Here is a 17103-nt window from a genome sequence, read left to right as displayed (position 1 = left end):
GAAATCACAAAATGATAGTTCCTATATGGAAAGTTCCAAATGAAGAGATAAAAAGGCGTTTTGACACACTTGCTAGTTAATGAACAAATTTTGTAATGTTGTCACCGCTTAACCTGCAAACAATGTATCCGTATAAAGCCACAACGATGAACACTCTGAGGCTTGTGTAGCACAACAGTTTAGTAACTTTTTGGAATAATGGATGTTTTAATGGATGTGTTATCCCGTCGGGCACACGTTGATAGAAAGAGGTAAAGTACTGACCGGTCTCTAGGTTTTAAAACAGCAAGGTGGGGATAGCGTGATTCTCTCACCGGCTGTGCTGTAGCAGTACTGACAGGTCAGGATATACTCGAGATCACACAGCTTCAAAGATGCAGTACCATGGCTCTCTGTCCGGCTGCACGGTAAGGTATAAAGCCTAGATATTCTCCTCGCAGCTGTCTCTACCTGCCTCAAGTGTCCTGTCTTGTACCCGCTCCTGCAAGAATCACCAGCATCTGCAGTCCTCGATTCCGGTGCGAGGAGAATATCTAAGTCGCGGCCGCGCCTATTCACACATCCGGAACTCCTCTCAGCTCCCCTCTAGTCCTGGTCTCTGACAGGTAACCTTACCGTGCAGCCAGACATAGAGCCATGGTACTGCATCTTTGAAGCTGTGTGATCTCGAGTATATCCTGACCTGCCAGTACTGCTACAGCACAGCCGGTGAGAGAATCACGCTATCCCCACCTTGCTGTTTTAAAACCTAGAGACCGGTCAGTACTTTACTTCTTTCTATCAACGTGTGCCCGACGGGATAACACATCCATTATTCCAAAAAGTTACTAAACTGTTGTGCTACACAAGCCTCAGAGTGTTCATCGTTGTGGCTTTATACGGATACATTGTTTGCAGGTTAAGCGGTGACAACATTACAAGATTTATTCATTAACTAGCAAATGTGTCAAAACGCCTTTTTATCTCTTCATTTGGAACTTTCCATATAGGAACTATCATTTTGCGATTTCAACCCAGCACAATTATTATCATTATTCCACACCAGCTAGTCATTACCATATTCCATTATTTATGCTTGGTTTTCCTTTATAATTCTTTATATTACATTCTTTATTTTTTATTTTTATCCATATTTATATATATTTATTGCTGATCATGTATTTTTATTGTTGATATATGTTTGTTTGATTTCTTCAGATATATTATCCCTATTTTTACCATATTCTTGAGAACTAATAAATTTATTTATTTATTATCCATTTCTATTGTATACCAGCGCGGTGTGTGTTAATTTATTTTATGGAAGAGGACACCTCATTTTGGGCCTTATTCAGAGGTGAACGCAATGTCAATGCTGCATGCAAGCGGACGACACTGAACGAATTTGGACGCAGAGAAAGGCAATTTCAGTTGGCGTTTATGGGTGGTAACAAGGGTGTGGCTAGTTAGACGCAGGCGTGTCACGGTCAGCGGCTGCACCTTAATTCGCAATTGCGCTGATACAGACGGCCATGTTCAGATGGAGCTTCTGCGCCTCCTGCTGGTGCATTCTCTGATGGTGCGGCCAATACTACTTATTTATACGCACAGCGGTGGATTAGCGCCGCAGCCAGTGGGTGTCTCAGTACAGAAAACATTGACCGTGGCATTAGAATAAAGACGCAATAGTGTGTACCCCTGAATCAGGCCCTTTGGTTGTTTCCTGGTAATATAGAAGCCTGTCATACAACTTCTGGCAGCATTCATTGCTCCATATTGATTAAAGATAGGGGAGCAGCACCGTCCCAAATATTTTATTTATTTAAATTATTGCTTTCTCAGAAGGATCTAATACACAGGACACAAACATCGGAATGTCACCATCGAATGGTAAAAATACTACTATAAAAAAATAAAAATTAAACATCGTCCATCGATGTTCATCCCTAAGACAGGGTAGAGTACAGGAGAGGACGGGGACTTGGAGACTCAGGCAGGGAGGTGAGGGAGTACTTGGGCATCAACAGCTCTTGCGCTGGCAGCTGGTTCTTCAGCTGCCACCAATTAAACAGTTCACCAGTGGGGCCCCTGTGTTCTGACACAGCCTGACCCCCTACCCCATCGTAGCACACAAAGCCCAGCCTTACATGGAAAGGGGCAGGACCTTAAGGCTGTGGGGCCTACCAGGGAATTACCCGGCCCCCCACTAGACCAGTCCGAGTCTGCCCACAAGACTTGCAGGGCATACTTACAGATTAACAACATGACATTGCCTAGTTCCAATCAGTTTGAGAGACAGCAATAGGCCACATTTTATGGATGTTGTGTACGTAATCATAGATATGGTGGTCGAAAATAGTGCTGCCTTAATGACAAACTGTGATTAATCTATGGTACCTAAATCCACCTGCCCTGTTCTTGTCCCTCCTTTCCTGGAGTTTGCATCCTCTGATCAGCCAGTATCTGGCTAAGGATTTTGGTAACTGTTATTCAGTCATATTTGAACAGCATGCAATAGTTATTTAGTCAGTGATGCCGGAAATATCTTATTTTCCTATATAGAGCTGAAACGCAAACAGAGATCTCTGGAGGTATCCATCAATGCAATCAATAAGGACATTGAAGCCAACTCCAACATAAAGGTAATGTTTTACACGTTTCTAATCATACATAATATACATTGTATCAATATTGTGTAGTTTTCCCCATTCAGTACATCCATGATTATCCTTGCCTCTATCACCACAAAGTAGAGCCTGGTATCATGTCCGGTGCTACCCTTCTTACTTTTATACATTCAGTTATGAATACAGAGTACAAAACAAAGAAACCAAACAATCTCCTATGAATTACAATAGCTAGCAACCTACGCGTTTCGCTGGGGTTCATGCTCTCACTTCCACTCATTTATTATGTATTTATTATTTATTATTTCTAATGTCCAGATCTCCCCTGTCCTGGCATCAATAAACACGGGTGATCATGTGGTAGGCGGTCTATTTTTCAAAATGTTATGTCCTATGCATATGGATGCTTTTTTGTTCAAACACAAAAAATTAATAAAATTATAATTTTCAGAATAACTTTTATCAACTGCACATGCGTCTAATTCACTAAAAAGTCACACAGCGCATATGTCCCACGGTGTGTATGCACAGAGGAGCATTAGCGATTGAGGCGCACAATCTCAGAAATGTATTGGAAATGTTGAGTTAAAGTGTTCTGTTAGTTATTATAACTCTGTGCTATAGCTTAAGGGGATTTAAAGTCGGTTACGTGCAGTGGCGGATTTTACATAGGGGCTGCAGCCCCCCTCCAGTAAAATCAGACACTTCAGTGTTCCAGTGCAGCGTGACCGCACTGGCTACACTGTGACTGGAGGTGGCATCTCATTGGAAGTGCCACCTGCCAGTCACGCACAGGACAGGCAGCCCCAGGGAGAGGTGTCTCCTCCCACTGGGACCTGCAGTACTGGCTGCGATCAGCAGTGGAAGCCGCTGCTCTGCCTTTCGGGCAGCCCTACACAGCTTCTTGGAGCTGCAGTCAATGCAGCCCTCAGAAGCCAGTGTTATGCACATGCGCTGTGCCACTGACCTCTCATGCACCAGACACGGCGCCTGCCAGATCTATGGAACCCGGCCGGCCAGACCAGACAGCAGCAGCGGCAGCCTTCCTCAGGTAAGAGGGCAGGAGCCGTTGCTGGTTATGTGTATGTGGTGTACTCTGTGCAACTAGCAGTAGCTAGGCAATTACTGCTCCACTTAAGTCTAAAGGTAGGAGCCGCCACTGGTTTCAATTAAAAAAAGCAGTTTTGGGGCCATTTTAGCTAGATTGACGTTGATCTTGGAATGTGACCAGCCCAAAAAGTGCCAAATAGGCTCAGCGTTAAAGGCGTTAATATACCCTGCACAGGCCAGCAAAGCAGCTGTGATTAACACCACTATTAAGGCTGTGCAAATTGGCGCGCATAAAAACCACCAAGAGTCCAGAACACTTACAATTTCTTCACTTTACACCTGTTTTACTTCACTATTAGTTTTAAGTGGAATATCAGACGGTACACCTTACCCCAATAAAAGTACTGTGCACCAGGATCGTAACTAGGGTTGTGCAAGCGGTGCGGCCACACAGAGCACAGCTCCTGCATCTGGCTAGCAGGGTGCCTGTAACTTTACCCTGCTGCCAGAATCTCTGCACCAGTGCTGCCTGGAGCATCCTTAGGACACTCCAGACGGTCACAACGCTGACATCCATGCCCAGTTTTCTCCATGCCTGACTGACTGCCAGTGACTGGAAAGCGTACTGACCCTTCCCTGTACCCACTTTATAGTCCAGCTAGCCTTCCCTGAGCTTCACCCCCAGTCCAGCAAACCAGTCTTCCCTGCGCACTCTTCCCAGTCCAGCCATCCTTGCCTTTCCTTTTCCCCCTCTACTCCAGCCATTCTTCCCTGCCCTGTGCCCCCCTAGTCCAATCAGCCTTCTCAGCCCTGTGCCCCCCCTAATCCAGCCAGCCTTCTCATCCCTGTGCCCCCCATAATCCAGCCAGCCTTCCCAGCCCTGTGCCCCCCCAAGTCCAGCCAGCCTTCCCAGCCCTTTCCCCCCCCTAGTCCAGCCAGCCTTCCCAGCCCTTTGCCCCCCCTAGTCCAGCCAGCCTTCCCAGCCCTGTGCCCCCTCTAGTCCAGCCAACCTTCCCAGCCCTGTGCCCCCCCAGTCCAGCCAACCTTCCCAGCCCTGTTCCCCCCCTAGTCCAGCCAACCTTCCCAGCCCTGTGCCCCCCCTAGTCCAGCCAGCCTTCCCAGCCCTGTTCCCCCCCCTAGTCCAGCCAACCTTCCCAGCCCTGTGCCCCCCCAGTCCAGCCAGCCTTCCCAGTCCTGTGCTCCCCTATAGTCCAGATTTTCTTCCCTGCCCTGTGCTCTTCCCTAGTCCAGCCAGCCTTCCCAGCCCTGTGCCCCCCCCCAGTCCAGCCAGACTTCACAGCCATGTGCCCCCCCTAGTCCAGCCAGCCTTCCCAGCCCTGTGCCCCCCTAGTCCAGCCAGCCTTCCCAGCCCTGTGCCCCCCCTAGTCCAGCCAGCCTTCACAGCCCTGTGCCCCCCCTAGTCCAGCCAGCCTTCCTAGCCCTGTGCCCCCATAGTCCAGCCAGCCTTCCCAGCCCTGTGCCCCCATCCCCCGGAGAGGGGGGCCCTGCCTGTTTTGTCAGTACCAGGCCCCATCATTTCTGATGGCAGTCCTGATTACCATTATCTCACAGCTTCTTACTGTGCAACAGCCCCAATCACTTTTGTGTATACAAATGACATCGCTCCGTGAAGCAATTCTTTGGCTATTAATTATATGGCAAGCACAAAACAGGTTTCCTGAAAGGGCATTTCTCATTGGTCACATTTTGCAGAGCATGACTATAGTTGCCTACAATATCTTCCACAGGAGACCAAGAAGGTGTCTTTGAAAGCACTTAGGAATTCAGCATTTCAGAAACTGCAGAATGATCTTGAAACTATAAAGCTGATTGATAAAGACATTTATGAAACAAACAGAAAACTTGAGCTTGTCGTCATGGAGAACTGCAGACTAAAACTGGTAAGTAACGCATTTCTCATTAATTAGGAAATTTGTTCTCCTAATTTGCTATTTTGTGTTTACTGACAAAGACACAGGGTGGGATGTTGCTAAATCCGATTTTACAAAAGCGTGGGTTCCCAGCGAGTCGCAAATCGCTATATGTAATGGAGTGCGAATCTACAAAATCGTCCAAAAACCTGTTAAAAAATGCATTGCCGTGAATTGCCATCCCAATTTTTATTCCAGTGTTTAATGTACAAATCGCCTGATGTAATAGATGGCAGTTATTAAAGTAGCCCCAAAAAAAACTCCTAAAAAAAAAAATCACGCAACAATAAGAGGTGTCTCTAGCTGGCGAATGTGTTCAACGATAGCACTGCAAACCCAGACTGATATCAGCAAAATTCAATTGGACAAAGACTCTAGGGTCTCCCCCCATTTGCTGCTACCAGCACTAGTCTTTGGCAGCCTAGGCTGGTGGCACTGTAGTCAGGAGAATTGTAATATGGGGTCTCCCCGCCATCGTGCCAAGTCAGAGATAGGGCTGGTTATAGCTTGGGGGGTATACATGTTTTTTTGTATCTATAAAAAGTGCAGCAAACACGCTGGAATAGATCAAGCCGCCGTCAGTGTGCGGGTTTTAAACTCGGCGCCAGGGCCAGATTAACAATGGGGCGGATGGAGCTACAGCTCCAGGCCTCCACATAAAAATAGCCCCATCATCAGCATGATGACAACCAGCTGCCTAGATGGTCACATAGTCAGCCATAAATTATAAGTATCAATATAGTTTTTGTCACAAAATTATATATTTTTTGTATGTTTATGTATTTAGGGAGACAGTGGGGCTGATAGTGTATGGGGTGTACACACCCACCTGGCTCTGGTCACGCCCACACAGCACTGGTTACAACTACTCCCCTTCTCAGTATAGGCCCTTGTACACTTTCATGCCCAGGCCCGTGTGACCTTTCTACCAAAGCTGAGTGACATCACAAAAGCTGTTTATGATGTAACAAGTCACATGGTCAGTATACTGATGTGAAAAATCACCTCCTCCATGCATATTTCCATTGCTATATATCTATTTATAATCTATATATATAGTATATCTATCTTTTAGGTTAAAATAAGCTTACATTACAAGGTCAGTAGACATATTATCAGATACAGCTGATAACTGACAGTTCTATAGCAAGTCACATGATCAATCTATTAAGGTTATAAATTACATCTTGAGCCAAATGTAATAGGGTGAGAGATTAGAAAATGTGAGCGTTGAGCAATAAATTCTCACATTAGTCGAGTTTTAAGTTCAGAATGGGAAAACATCTGGATGAGAGTTTAAATTGTCAGAGGTTTTTTTGTCTAAAAACATGCGAGTTTTCATGTTCTCAGACTCTATTACGTTGGCCGAGTTTAAAAAGTGTGAGAGTTTGTTGCTAAACTTTCATATTTTCTAAACTCTCAGCCTTTTACATTTGGACCCCTACCTTCATTTCACCATTGCGATCGATCGATCTGTCTAACATTATTTCAATATATAACATTTAGGTTAAAATAAGCATACCTTATATTGTGACATGTCATACCAGCAGTTACAGTTGGTAACTGACAGGTCTCTACAAAATGGTGACCTTTCTACCAAAGCTGAGTGACATCACAAAGGCTATTTATGATGTAAACAAGTCACATGGTCAGCATGAAAAATCACATTCTCTGTGTATTTTGCCATTGCTGTATCTATGTATCTATCTATGTATCTATCTATGTATCTATCTATGTATCTATCTATCTATCTATCTATCTATCTATCTATCTATCTATCTATCTATCTATCTATCTATCTATCTATCTATCATTGTTCTCATATATAACATTTAGCTGAAAATAAGCATACCTTATATTGTGACATGTCATATCAGCAGATACAGTTGGTAACTGACAGTTCTCTACAAAATGGTGACCGTTCTACCAAAGCTGAGTGACATCACAAAGGTTGTTTATGATGTAAACAAGTCACATGGTCAGCATGAAAAATCACATTCCCCAAGCATTTTACCATGATGTAAGCTCCATTCCAGAGCATTGGAGCAGAACAGGGGGTATATTTACTAAAGTGTGAGTTTTAGAAGTGGAGATGTTGCCCATAGCAACCAATCAGATTCTACTTAACATTTAACTAGCACCTTCTTAAAGATAATAGCTTGTCTCTGATTGATTGCTATGGGCAACATCTCTACTTCTAAAAACTCTCACTTTTATAAGTATACCCCCAGGAGTCTGGGGGAGCAACGGAAGAACCCTGGACTTATATGTATATATTGATCTCCTTATGCACTGGATAGTGTATTATTATACAGTATTAATAATTAACCCTATTGCTGGTCTATAGCACTGCACCCCTAACAGTGCATGTTCTCCATATGTCCTAGTTAGTGCACAGGTGTATTTATTAATGGATGATACATGTTAAAGGCGCCACAGGTGGTACTAATTATTTTATTTGCGATACTGAGAAGAACATGCAGCACTAGTAACATTCTATTATATTATTGTGGTCATGGTGTGGGCTGGGGAGGGGGGTTCCCAGGCAACGAGAACCCCGACCCTGCGTTTGCCTATGGACTAAATGTATTTTTCTTAAATGTCTTTATAAGCTCTCTAAATAAAATGTCTTGTGCAAATGTAGATCCTTTATGTGTATGATTTGTACCGTGGTTCCTTTCCTACCCAACAATAAATTAGGGCACACCACTGATCTGCCTGAGGCTGCACCCCTTTATTTACAAACCACCCCTGTTCTGAATGTCTGATTTCAAGGGGTAAATTTACTAAAGTGAGAGTTTTTAGAAGTGGAGATGTTGCCCATAGCAGCCAATCAGATTCTAGCTATTATCTTCTAGAAGGTGCTAGTTAACTGTTAAGTAGAACCTGATTGGTTGCTATGGGCCAATTTACCCCCAAGACTATTTTGAAAATTGGCCCAGACAGGTTTGTTAAATTAAAACTTTAGTGATTTTACTAAAAAAATAAATAAATGGATTAATTGTGTTTCAAAATGTAAGATATCTTACTATTGTACATGGTTTGTATTTTCTAAATATACAGTTTTGTGTTATTCATTAACAGCGAAATGCACAATGTAAAGAAGATATTATTGATAGCAGAAGCGAAGCACAGAAGCACTTATCAGCAACCCAATGCTTGGAGGGAAACCTGCTGTCTCTCATTGGTATAATCAATAAATTATTATTTTCAATATTTTATCATTATGAAATTTAAAACAAGGGATAAAAAAAATGTTGTCAGCTGGTGTAGCCTTTCCCAGAAATGTATAACTACAGTAGCTACTATATACTGTATATATTTTTTTGTTTAAATACATAACATTCTCAACTTCAACTCCAGTCCTCAGTTACCACTAACACCTCTGTGTTGCTGGGTCAGTAATTATCCCACCTGCATCAACAGACAGACATCCTTAAAACACGACATGTTGGGAAAACGTGAGGGCTGAGGTTGAGAACCACTGCTGTATGATATTGTACAACATAATTTGTATCTATTGTCACTCAGAATGATTACCCTACCCTAAAGATGTGTCCTCATTCACTGTGGCTTTGGTCACGCCAAACAGCCACTCTTGGTACGGCAAATCCTGGGTGACTCATCAGCTCCAAGCAGGGGTGTAAGTTCATACCTGGCACCTGGGGGCGAAATAGATGGCAGTGGCTGTCCGGACCCCACAGATAGATCCAGTTATACCCACTGTCTGCTCCATTGCAGTGATCAGCTGGACACAGGCAGCGGTTATAGAAGGATTTATCTGTGCCCCTGACAGCTGGCGTCCGGAGGTAAATGCTTCCATCGCCTCTGGGAAATGTAGCAGAACTGAGGAAACGGTGCACAGCTCGGGAATAGGATAGATGTATGAGGTGTATCACGTGTGTGCTCATGTGGGTGGTGGAGAGTTTGGATTAACCCCCTGGGTAAAAAATAACAAGCAGGTGTCTCTGCAAATGCAAATTTAATAATGGTCGAAACAGTTCAAAATGATTATTACTATTGTATAGTGCAAATGTAGCAGCTGTGGCGGTGTGCTACGTTCTGATGGGCATTTTATGACATGAATGTACCCCTTCCCTGCTGAGGCTTTTATTTATTTTTTGTTGCTCACATTCCAATCAGCCCCCTGCGAGAACGGTGACCCGACTCCGGCCAGGCACCAACTTAAAACTGAGGTGCCTCTGGCATTGGGGCGGGGTTATAGGGAGAGTGGACCCAGTGCATCCTGGGAGCTAAAAGCTTTAACTGCGTGGTGCATGGATTTGGTTCCATACCTATACCCCAAGGTCGCTGGACCCTTTGGACTTCGAAGAAAGAGAGATATCAAGGGTAAGTTCTTACCATATCTCTAATTTTTTCTGTGCCGAACTCCCACAACTTATACATTGGTTTTATTGAGAAGACTTTGTACTTTTCCAAAAATCCCATTGGTTTTATTTGAAACTCAAGACAGCGACAAAATAGCAGAACAAAATAAATAAATCATGCTCTACTGAATAAAAGTTTGGAAATAGCCACTAACCATCACATTAATGTACTTTGTATGTAGTTTTACAGCCTCATACATCCCTAGGCACTTTCTTATCTTCTGATGGTTACAGAGATGGAAGATCTACAGTGTCTAAGATAGACAGTCAAAAGGTCGACCCCAGATGATTGACATGCAACAGGGTCAAATTGTCAATAGGTTGACACACGAATTGTCAATATAGAAAAGGTTGATGCATGGTTTTTCATGACTTCTAGGGTTAAGTGTATGGTTAGACACTTGGGTGAGGGTTAGGCTGCAAAAGGGAACGGTTAGGGTTAAGCACCAAGGAGGGGTTAGAGTTAGGCACTAAGGGGAAGGTTAGGGTGAGGACTAGGGTTAAAATATGTTTTAAAAGGTCAACCTTTTTGTGTCAACCATTTGTTTGCCGACCATTCGACTCTGTTGACCTTAGCACATGTCGACCATTTAACAGTTGACCTTTTGACCTTGTTGACTTATTGCCTGTCTAACTGGTGTTGATCTTTTGACTGTCTGGGGTTATATTTACTAAAGTGTGTTTTTTAGAGGTGGAAATGTTGCCCGTAGCAATCAATCACATTTTAGCTATTATCTTTTAGAAGATGCTAGATAAATGTTAAATAGAATCTTACTGGTTGCTATGGGCAACATCTCCACTTCTAAAAACCCATACTTTAGTAACTACAGTATACTCCAGACAGTCAAAAGATCAACACCACATTAGGCAGGCAATACAGCCCTCTATCTAAACAGTGTATAACTTTTTATCCACACCCCTTCAGTAGAGTAGTGGTTCTATACCTTCCAGGTGGTAGAAAGAGGGAACACCCCGTTTTTGTAGAAGGTGGGATGGAGGGGCTGAAGGCATTATTTCCTCCCTAGTCCTTCCTCTGACATGCTTGCACGTCGGTGGAGAAAATAAATACTCACTGGTTGCTAAGTGATTGGTGAGGTTTCTTCTCTCCCTGGAATAAGCGTGAGCTAGCAGTGAAGGGTTAATAAACGAGGTAGATCTATTTACAGCCTTCATCCTTCTGTTCTCCAGCACATTAGTTACATAAAGTTGAAACAGTTAAATCACTTCACATCCCAATACACACATTTGAGAGATAACGGGGCTCGTTTATTAGGCAAATATACACCCACCAAATATCATGTCTATTTAAGAAGAGCATTAGGCAGGACTCTTCATAGATATCCCTTGTGTGGGGTAAAGGACTGCTGCAGCGTGCAGTCCCTATTTTCAATGGGGACTGCAGTCAGGACCAGTATACTAAAGCCCAGTGAGCGAATACCATACAGCTTCAAACAAAAATGTTTTTCATACATACAGGGAACAATTTTGGATATCAAAGGTAATGATTACCCGTAAGAGAAGAATGATGGAAAGTATTTGGTTATTGTTATAAACTAGTGTCAAATTGTAAACTATGCATCATAAAACAATGACCCAATTGTGTTGCAGGGGGAGAGCTGTAAATGTAACCTAAACATTGTTTCCTTACTGAGTGATATATATATATATATATATGGTTATATATATATATATATATATATATATATATATATATATATGGGGTTTGTCTTTTCAGATCATTTGCGTGAGGCTTGGAAAGAAGATAACTTTGTTTGCAGTGTAAGTATTATTTTTACTACTATTTCCAAAAAGTGTCCAACCCCTGTTCCTTTCTAAGGCTGGGTACACATTACCCGACCTGCCAGTGCAACTCCCGATGGTACGATATTTTGGCCGGAGGGTATAAACTGCACAATCCGGTGTCCAACTACCCAAAACACTGTGCACCAGTCACCCTCCTGGCATCAGCAGCTGGGTCACTCCATCTGTCTTTCATGCGCGGCCGATGGAACGTCCCCGATGTCGTCATACAGGAGCATGTATAGTGCACACACACACTAGACGATCTGGATGATAAGTCAGTCCAATTCGCCATATCGGTCAATAAAAACTATGGAGCTCATTTCCAAAGTTCAAGATATGTAAGGAACACAGAAACCTGTTTGAAATTGCCATATAGTGCGCATAGATTATGGCTGGACACTCATCAGAATGGCGGCCAGTCGTGCAGACGGTCAAGGCGATTTCCCTTCGCCCCTGACCATCATAGATCGGCCGTACACACTACATGATTTAATGAACGACACCTTGTTCCGTCCTTCATTAAACTGCACAGCCCAACATACAATATCATCTGATTGGCCGTGCAGAGCGACCAAACAAAAGATCTCGTATGTGACCTGCGGGAGCGCGCAATTGTGGGTACACACTAAACGGTGTAGACGGTTTGTCGTTTCAATACTGCAAATCGTCCTGATATTGTCCTGATGTGTACCCGGCCTTACACAAACACGCATACATTTATAGAGTAAGGTGTCACGTGTTGCAAATAGTGCATTTAAATGGGGAAGCAATCGGGAAGCCGACTGCCTAAATACCCGCAGCCGGCTTCCCGACTGTCATATCCCAGCAAGGGTGAAATGCCCAGCGTCTAGATGTAGACGCCCGCTTTTCCCTGACGCCGGGAGACCGGCGCCCGGCATCACGATCGTAGTGATGCCGGGCGCCGCGAGCGGACAGCCGCCGGGGGGAGAGTTAGGTTTAGGGCTCCCGGGGGGGATTTAGGGTTAGGCACCCCCCCGGGAGGGTTAGGCTAGGGGGTGGAAGGGTTAGGCACCCCTGGGGGGGACTTAGGTTTAGGCAGCGGGGAAGGGGGTGGTTAGGGTTAGGCACTTGGGGGGGAAGTTAGGGTTAGGCACCCCTAAGGAGGGTTAGGGGGGTTAGGTTAGCGCTGTCGGGCTTCCGCTGCTTCTGACTCTGCTCTTGTCGGGCTGCCGCTGACGGGAATCAAACCGCCGGCCATGCGGCCGGTGGTATTTCATACCCATTCCTTTAAATGTACCATGCAGTTGGTACTCTGTGTAATACAGGTATGGCTAAATGCTGGCGTATCTTTTACTAATAAAATTAACTTTTTTGATATTGCATTATAAGACTATAAAGGCTCTCCGATATCCCACAATGTCTTTTGATAGCATGTATTGTTAAATAAATCTGCAGCTGACACGTAATTATTTTGAGAACTCACAAATGGGGATTTATAAATTTTATTCAATGCTTGTCTTAACTTTTCACCTATATCGCATCAACTGATTTCCCTAACAGTATCATGTGGAAATTAGATCACTAATAATATAAGAATACCTTTTGTCTATTTTAGGATTTTTTTGACCGAGACCAGGAGATTTTGGATTCCATTATCGAACTTTTAAAAAAAATTCATCAGAGAGAGGAGAAGGTTGGGCAATTGAGCAATATACTGCTGAATAAATTCATTGGATTGACTTCTCTTTTAGCAAAACAGGAATAAGTCAATCAGTGTAGCCAAGTTATTTACTATACCAACTGAAATGATCATGGTAACTAAACCTAAAGGAGGAAACTATAATAAACTGTACTTATGTTCTGTACACAGTTTGTTAGCAGAACCAGCATTCGTGAGCTTGCACCAAAAACCAGAAAACAAAGCGCTTACATTTTAAAAAAAATTTAAATAGTAAACTAGTCTACACAGCAATCAGATCATTAACAGTGCTATCTATGAGCAGCTACGCCGCATAGATTTGAATTGCTAACCCCGCCAACAATAGCAATACAGAAGTACAGATAAAATTAAGTTGCAATAGTTAGGATACATTCAAGTTAATTATAACTCAGCTATAGAAGCGAAAAAGCTTAAAAAAACCTTTTAACTTAAATGAATTACCATTAAACAATTCATAAAAAGGAAAACATACAATCAGTAAATGTAGTTGAGAATTTATGCAGAGAGCAACGCGTTTCATCAATCAGTTGTAAATATTTAGGAATGTACTCCAAATTACAAAACTCTTCCCCAATTAGGAATTGCGATATTGCACATGAGATCTTAAACAAATCTTCAATGTACATTGCAAATGCTAGTAACTCAGTCCAATTTAAAATCCTCCTCTCTCACCAGCCCCAACCAGATAAAGAGCCACGTAAAGGTTTATTCCCAGACTAGGATACAGGTTAAACCTAACAGTAACCAGCTTGTCATCTGGTCATGGCTGGTGGTCTCTAAATTATGCAAGAGAAGCAGATTTAGAGTTACATTGAGTTCCCAACGTACAGTATGCAATGTATTCTGAAGTATTAGATCTTGTGTGTAATATTACAGCTTCTAATCAGAAAGGCAAACTGTAAATTGTTCCTAAATACAGTATTTGCAACTGGCCTTTGAAGCACGTTGCACTATACAATTAGTGCAAATATTTATTTATTTATTCACCTGCTAAAGAAATTATCAAATTAATTGAGTTGATTGTATTTATTTATGTAATATCTAATGTTATTTTGTTTAATTACATTTTTGTAAGCATTATCATTTTATATTCATGTTATAATTTACTGACTATGGAGCTCATTCAGAGCCGCTCGCTAGATGCGATCACTCACACCCAGCGTATGCAAATTCGGCTAAGTGACGGCATGGCAGGCGCTCGCTCGGAAAGGCATAAGCACGTCCACTTTGTGTTGGCGAGCAATCACTTTGTGACTATAGATGCCCATTAGTGTATGTAGAGACGCCCACTAGCGCACCTCATCTCCTGGAAATGTATCAAAACACTGGTACATCGAGGACCATCGGAAGGGCTTGCGGTTGTCTTACCTTACCACAAGCACCGCGAGGACTTCAGTGTAAAAAACAGGCAGGTGACGTGTACTATGACGCTGGCTGTTAATTATGCACGCCTCTGAAACAGCGTTGAAACACTCGCACCTCAACTCCCCCGTTATTAGTGTCCTGCCCCTGTTACCACCCACAAACAGCCTCTCCTGTCACTCATTACACTGGGCTGTCTTTGCTGGGCGAGCGAGCGGATTCTGATCGTTTGGAGTAGTTTGCGCACGCGCAGAATGAATCATACACATGCGCGGTCTGACGACATCAGCCGCGTACGAGCGAGTGGCCGCTTGTGAGCAGGTCTGAATCAGGTCCTATATCCTAACTATTGCAGCACCATTATATATTTCCTTTAACCCATTAATAATTTAATAGTGAATGCCTCTTCTACCTCCACATTTTCTATAGTCCCCTTAGTTTTGTGGCTGCTGTTGTGGTTGGTAGGAGAGTAGAGGGGTTATGTAAAAGATGCCAAGATGAAGGAACCAGTGTGATTATGGCGAGTTCACCAGTAACTTTTAAGAGGCAATCTGATATAACGCAAAACCAGCCTTATGAGCTGATTGCCGCTTGAAATTTAATAGCAAACTTGCCGAAATCTCAGTGGTTCCTTCAGCTCGGAACCTATTACATAACCCTCTAGATTTACAGGACCACTATATTAATCTGCGATTAACAAGGACTTTATAATATCAGAAAGTGAACATGATGGTTGTATGTGACCTGTTTTCCAAATAAATGAAGATAGACGGTTTTGCAATAATTATTGTATTATAGTGTTGCTTCTGTGACCAAAATAAAGAATTATAGTAAAAACGAAAATGAAGATTTTGAACATGCAAGTGCAATCTCAGTGTGTACAGCTACAGTACGCTATGCAGTCACCAAGTCCACAGTGTCAATGTCGACATTAATAGCAGCAGTAATGATGTCGACAGCTGAAAATTGTTGACATTGTCAGCATTTGCATTAGGCTTAGAGTTATGTTTAACTTTATGGTTAGTATTAGGGTTAGCATTACTATTATGGTTAGCATAACTGTTAGGGTTTCTATTAGGATTAGCATTACTGCTTGGGTTACTATTAGGGTTAGCATTACTGTTAGGATTACTATTAGGGTTAGCATTACTGTTAGGATTACTATTAGGGTTAGCATTACTGTTAGGGTTACTATTAGGGTTAGCATTACTATTAGGATTAGCATTACTGCTAGGGTTACTATTAGCATTACTATTAGGATTAGCATTACTGCTAGGGTTACTATTAGCATTACTGTTAGGATTAGCATTACTGCTAGGGTTACTGTTAGCATTACTATTAGGATTAGCATTACTGCTAGGGTTACTATTAGCATTACTGTTAGGATTAGCATTACTGCTAGGGTTACTATTAGCATTACTGTTAGGATTACTATTAGGATTAGCATTACTGTTAGGGTTACTATTAGCATTACTGTTAGGATTACTATTAGGGTTAGCATTACTATTAGGATTAGCATTACTGCTAGGGTTACTATTAGCATTACTGTTAGGGTTACTATTAGGGTTAGCATTACTGCTAGGGTTACTATTAGCATTACTGTTAGGGTTAGTATTAGGGTTAATGTAAGGGTTGGGGATAGATTCATAAGAATAATACATTGCTGACATTTCAACATTGTTGACATTGCATCAGTGTTGGCATGCTAAATGTCAACATAATGACCATGTTAAAATTCTCATTGACATTTTGACCAAAGCTATAATATACTGAACCCCTACAATATATATTACCTAAAGAGTTGTTCATTGTTTTTTTTTTTTTAACATAAATTTTATTGAGAGGTCACAGTGACTTAGGGACACAGCATAATAAACAGAAATATAACACAGTCAATAGTAATCAGAGTATAGATTACAATACCATGACCAATTTTATGGATAGTAAAGAGGAGCAAAGAATGGAGGGAGCTCAAACAGTGTGGCAGATTATAAAGAAGAGAGAGAAGATACAGAAAAAGAGAGAAGAAAAAAAAAAGAGGAGGAAATCCCAGACAATGGAAACCATTTAAAGGGATGAGGCGATTTAACCTAACTCGAATGGGAAAGGAGCATTCTGCGAAGCAAGCCAAGGGCCCCAAATCTTGTCAAAGGATTTGGAAGAATTATTAAGTATACTAGTTTAATAATCCATATGATGGGTATACCAGATCCTAGAAATTATTGCGTTAATTGAATGAGGGGCCAGTTGGTTCCAATCAGCGGCTATTTGACAGGTGGTAG

General features: G+C 42.4%; 1 protein-coding gene across 1 annotated transcript in view; it reads left to right on the top strand.

The window, feature by feature from the left end:
- Positions 1-14445, top strand: part of CCDC175 (coiled-coil domain containing 175) — a 42784-nt gene extending 28339 nt beyond the window's left edge. The window contains exons 15-19 of the mRNA XM_088473762.1: positions 2542-2621; positions 5405-5557; positions 8672-8774; positions 11711-11754; positions 13355-14445. Of these exons, the coding sequence (XP_088329888.1) occupies positions 2542-2621; positions 5405-5557; positions 8672-8774; positions 11711-11754; positions 13355-13504 (530 nt within the window). The 3' untranslated portion in view covers positions 13505-14445. The remainder of the gene's footprint in view (positions 1-2541; positions 2622-5404; positions 5558-8671; positions 8775-11710; positions 11755-13354) is intronic.
- Positions 14446-17103: the final 2658 nt, after the last annotated feature.

This window comes from Taudactylus pleione, unplaced genomic scaffold, assembly GCF_031769625.1.
Source record: "Taudactylus pleione unplaced genomic scaffold, aTauple2 ptg000139l, whole genome shotgun sequence".
Lineage (NCBI taxonomy): Eukaryota > Metazoa > Chordata > Amphibia > Anura > Myobatrachidae > Taudactylus > Taudactylus pleione.
This window is presented reverse-complemented; position numbering and strand designations above follow the sequence as displayed.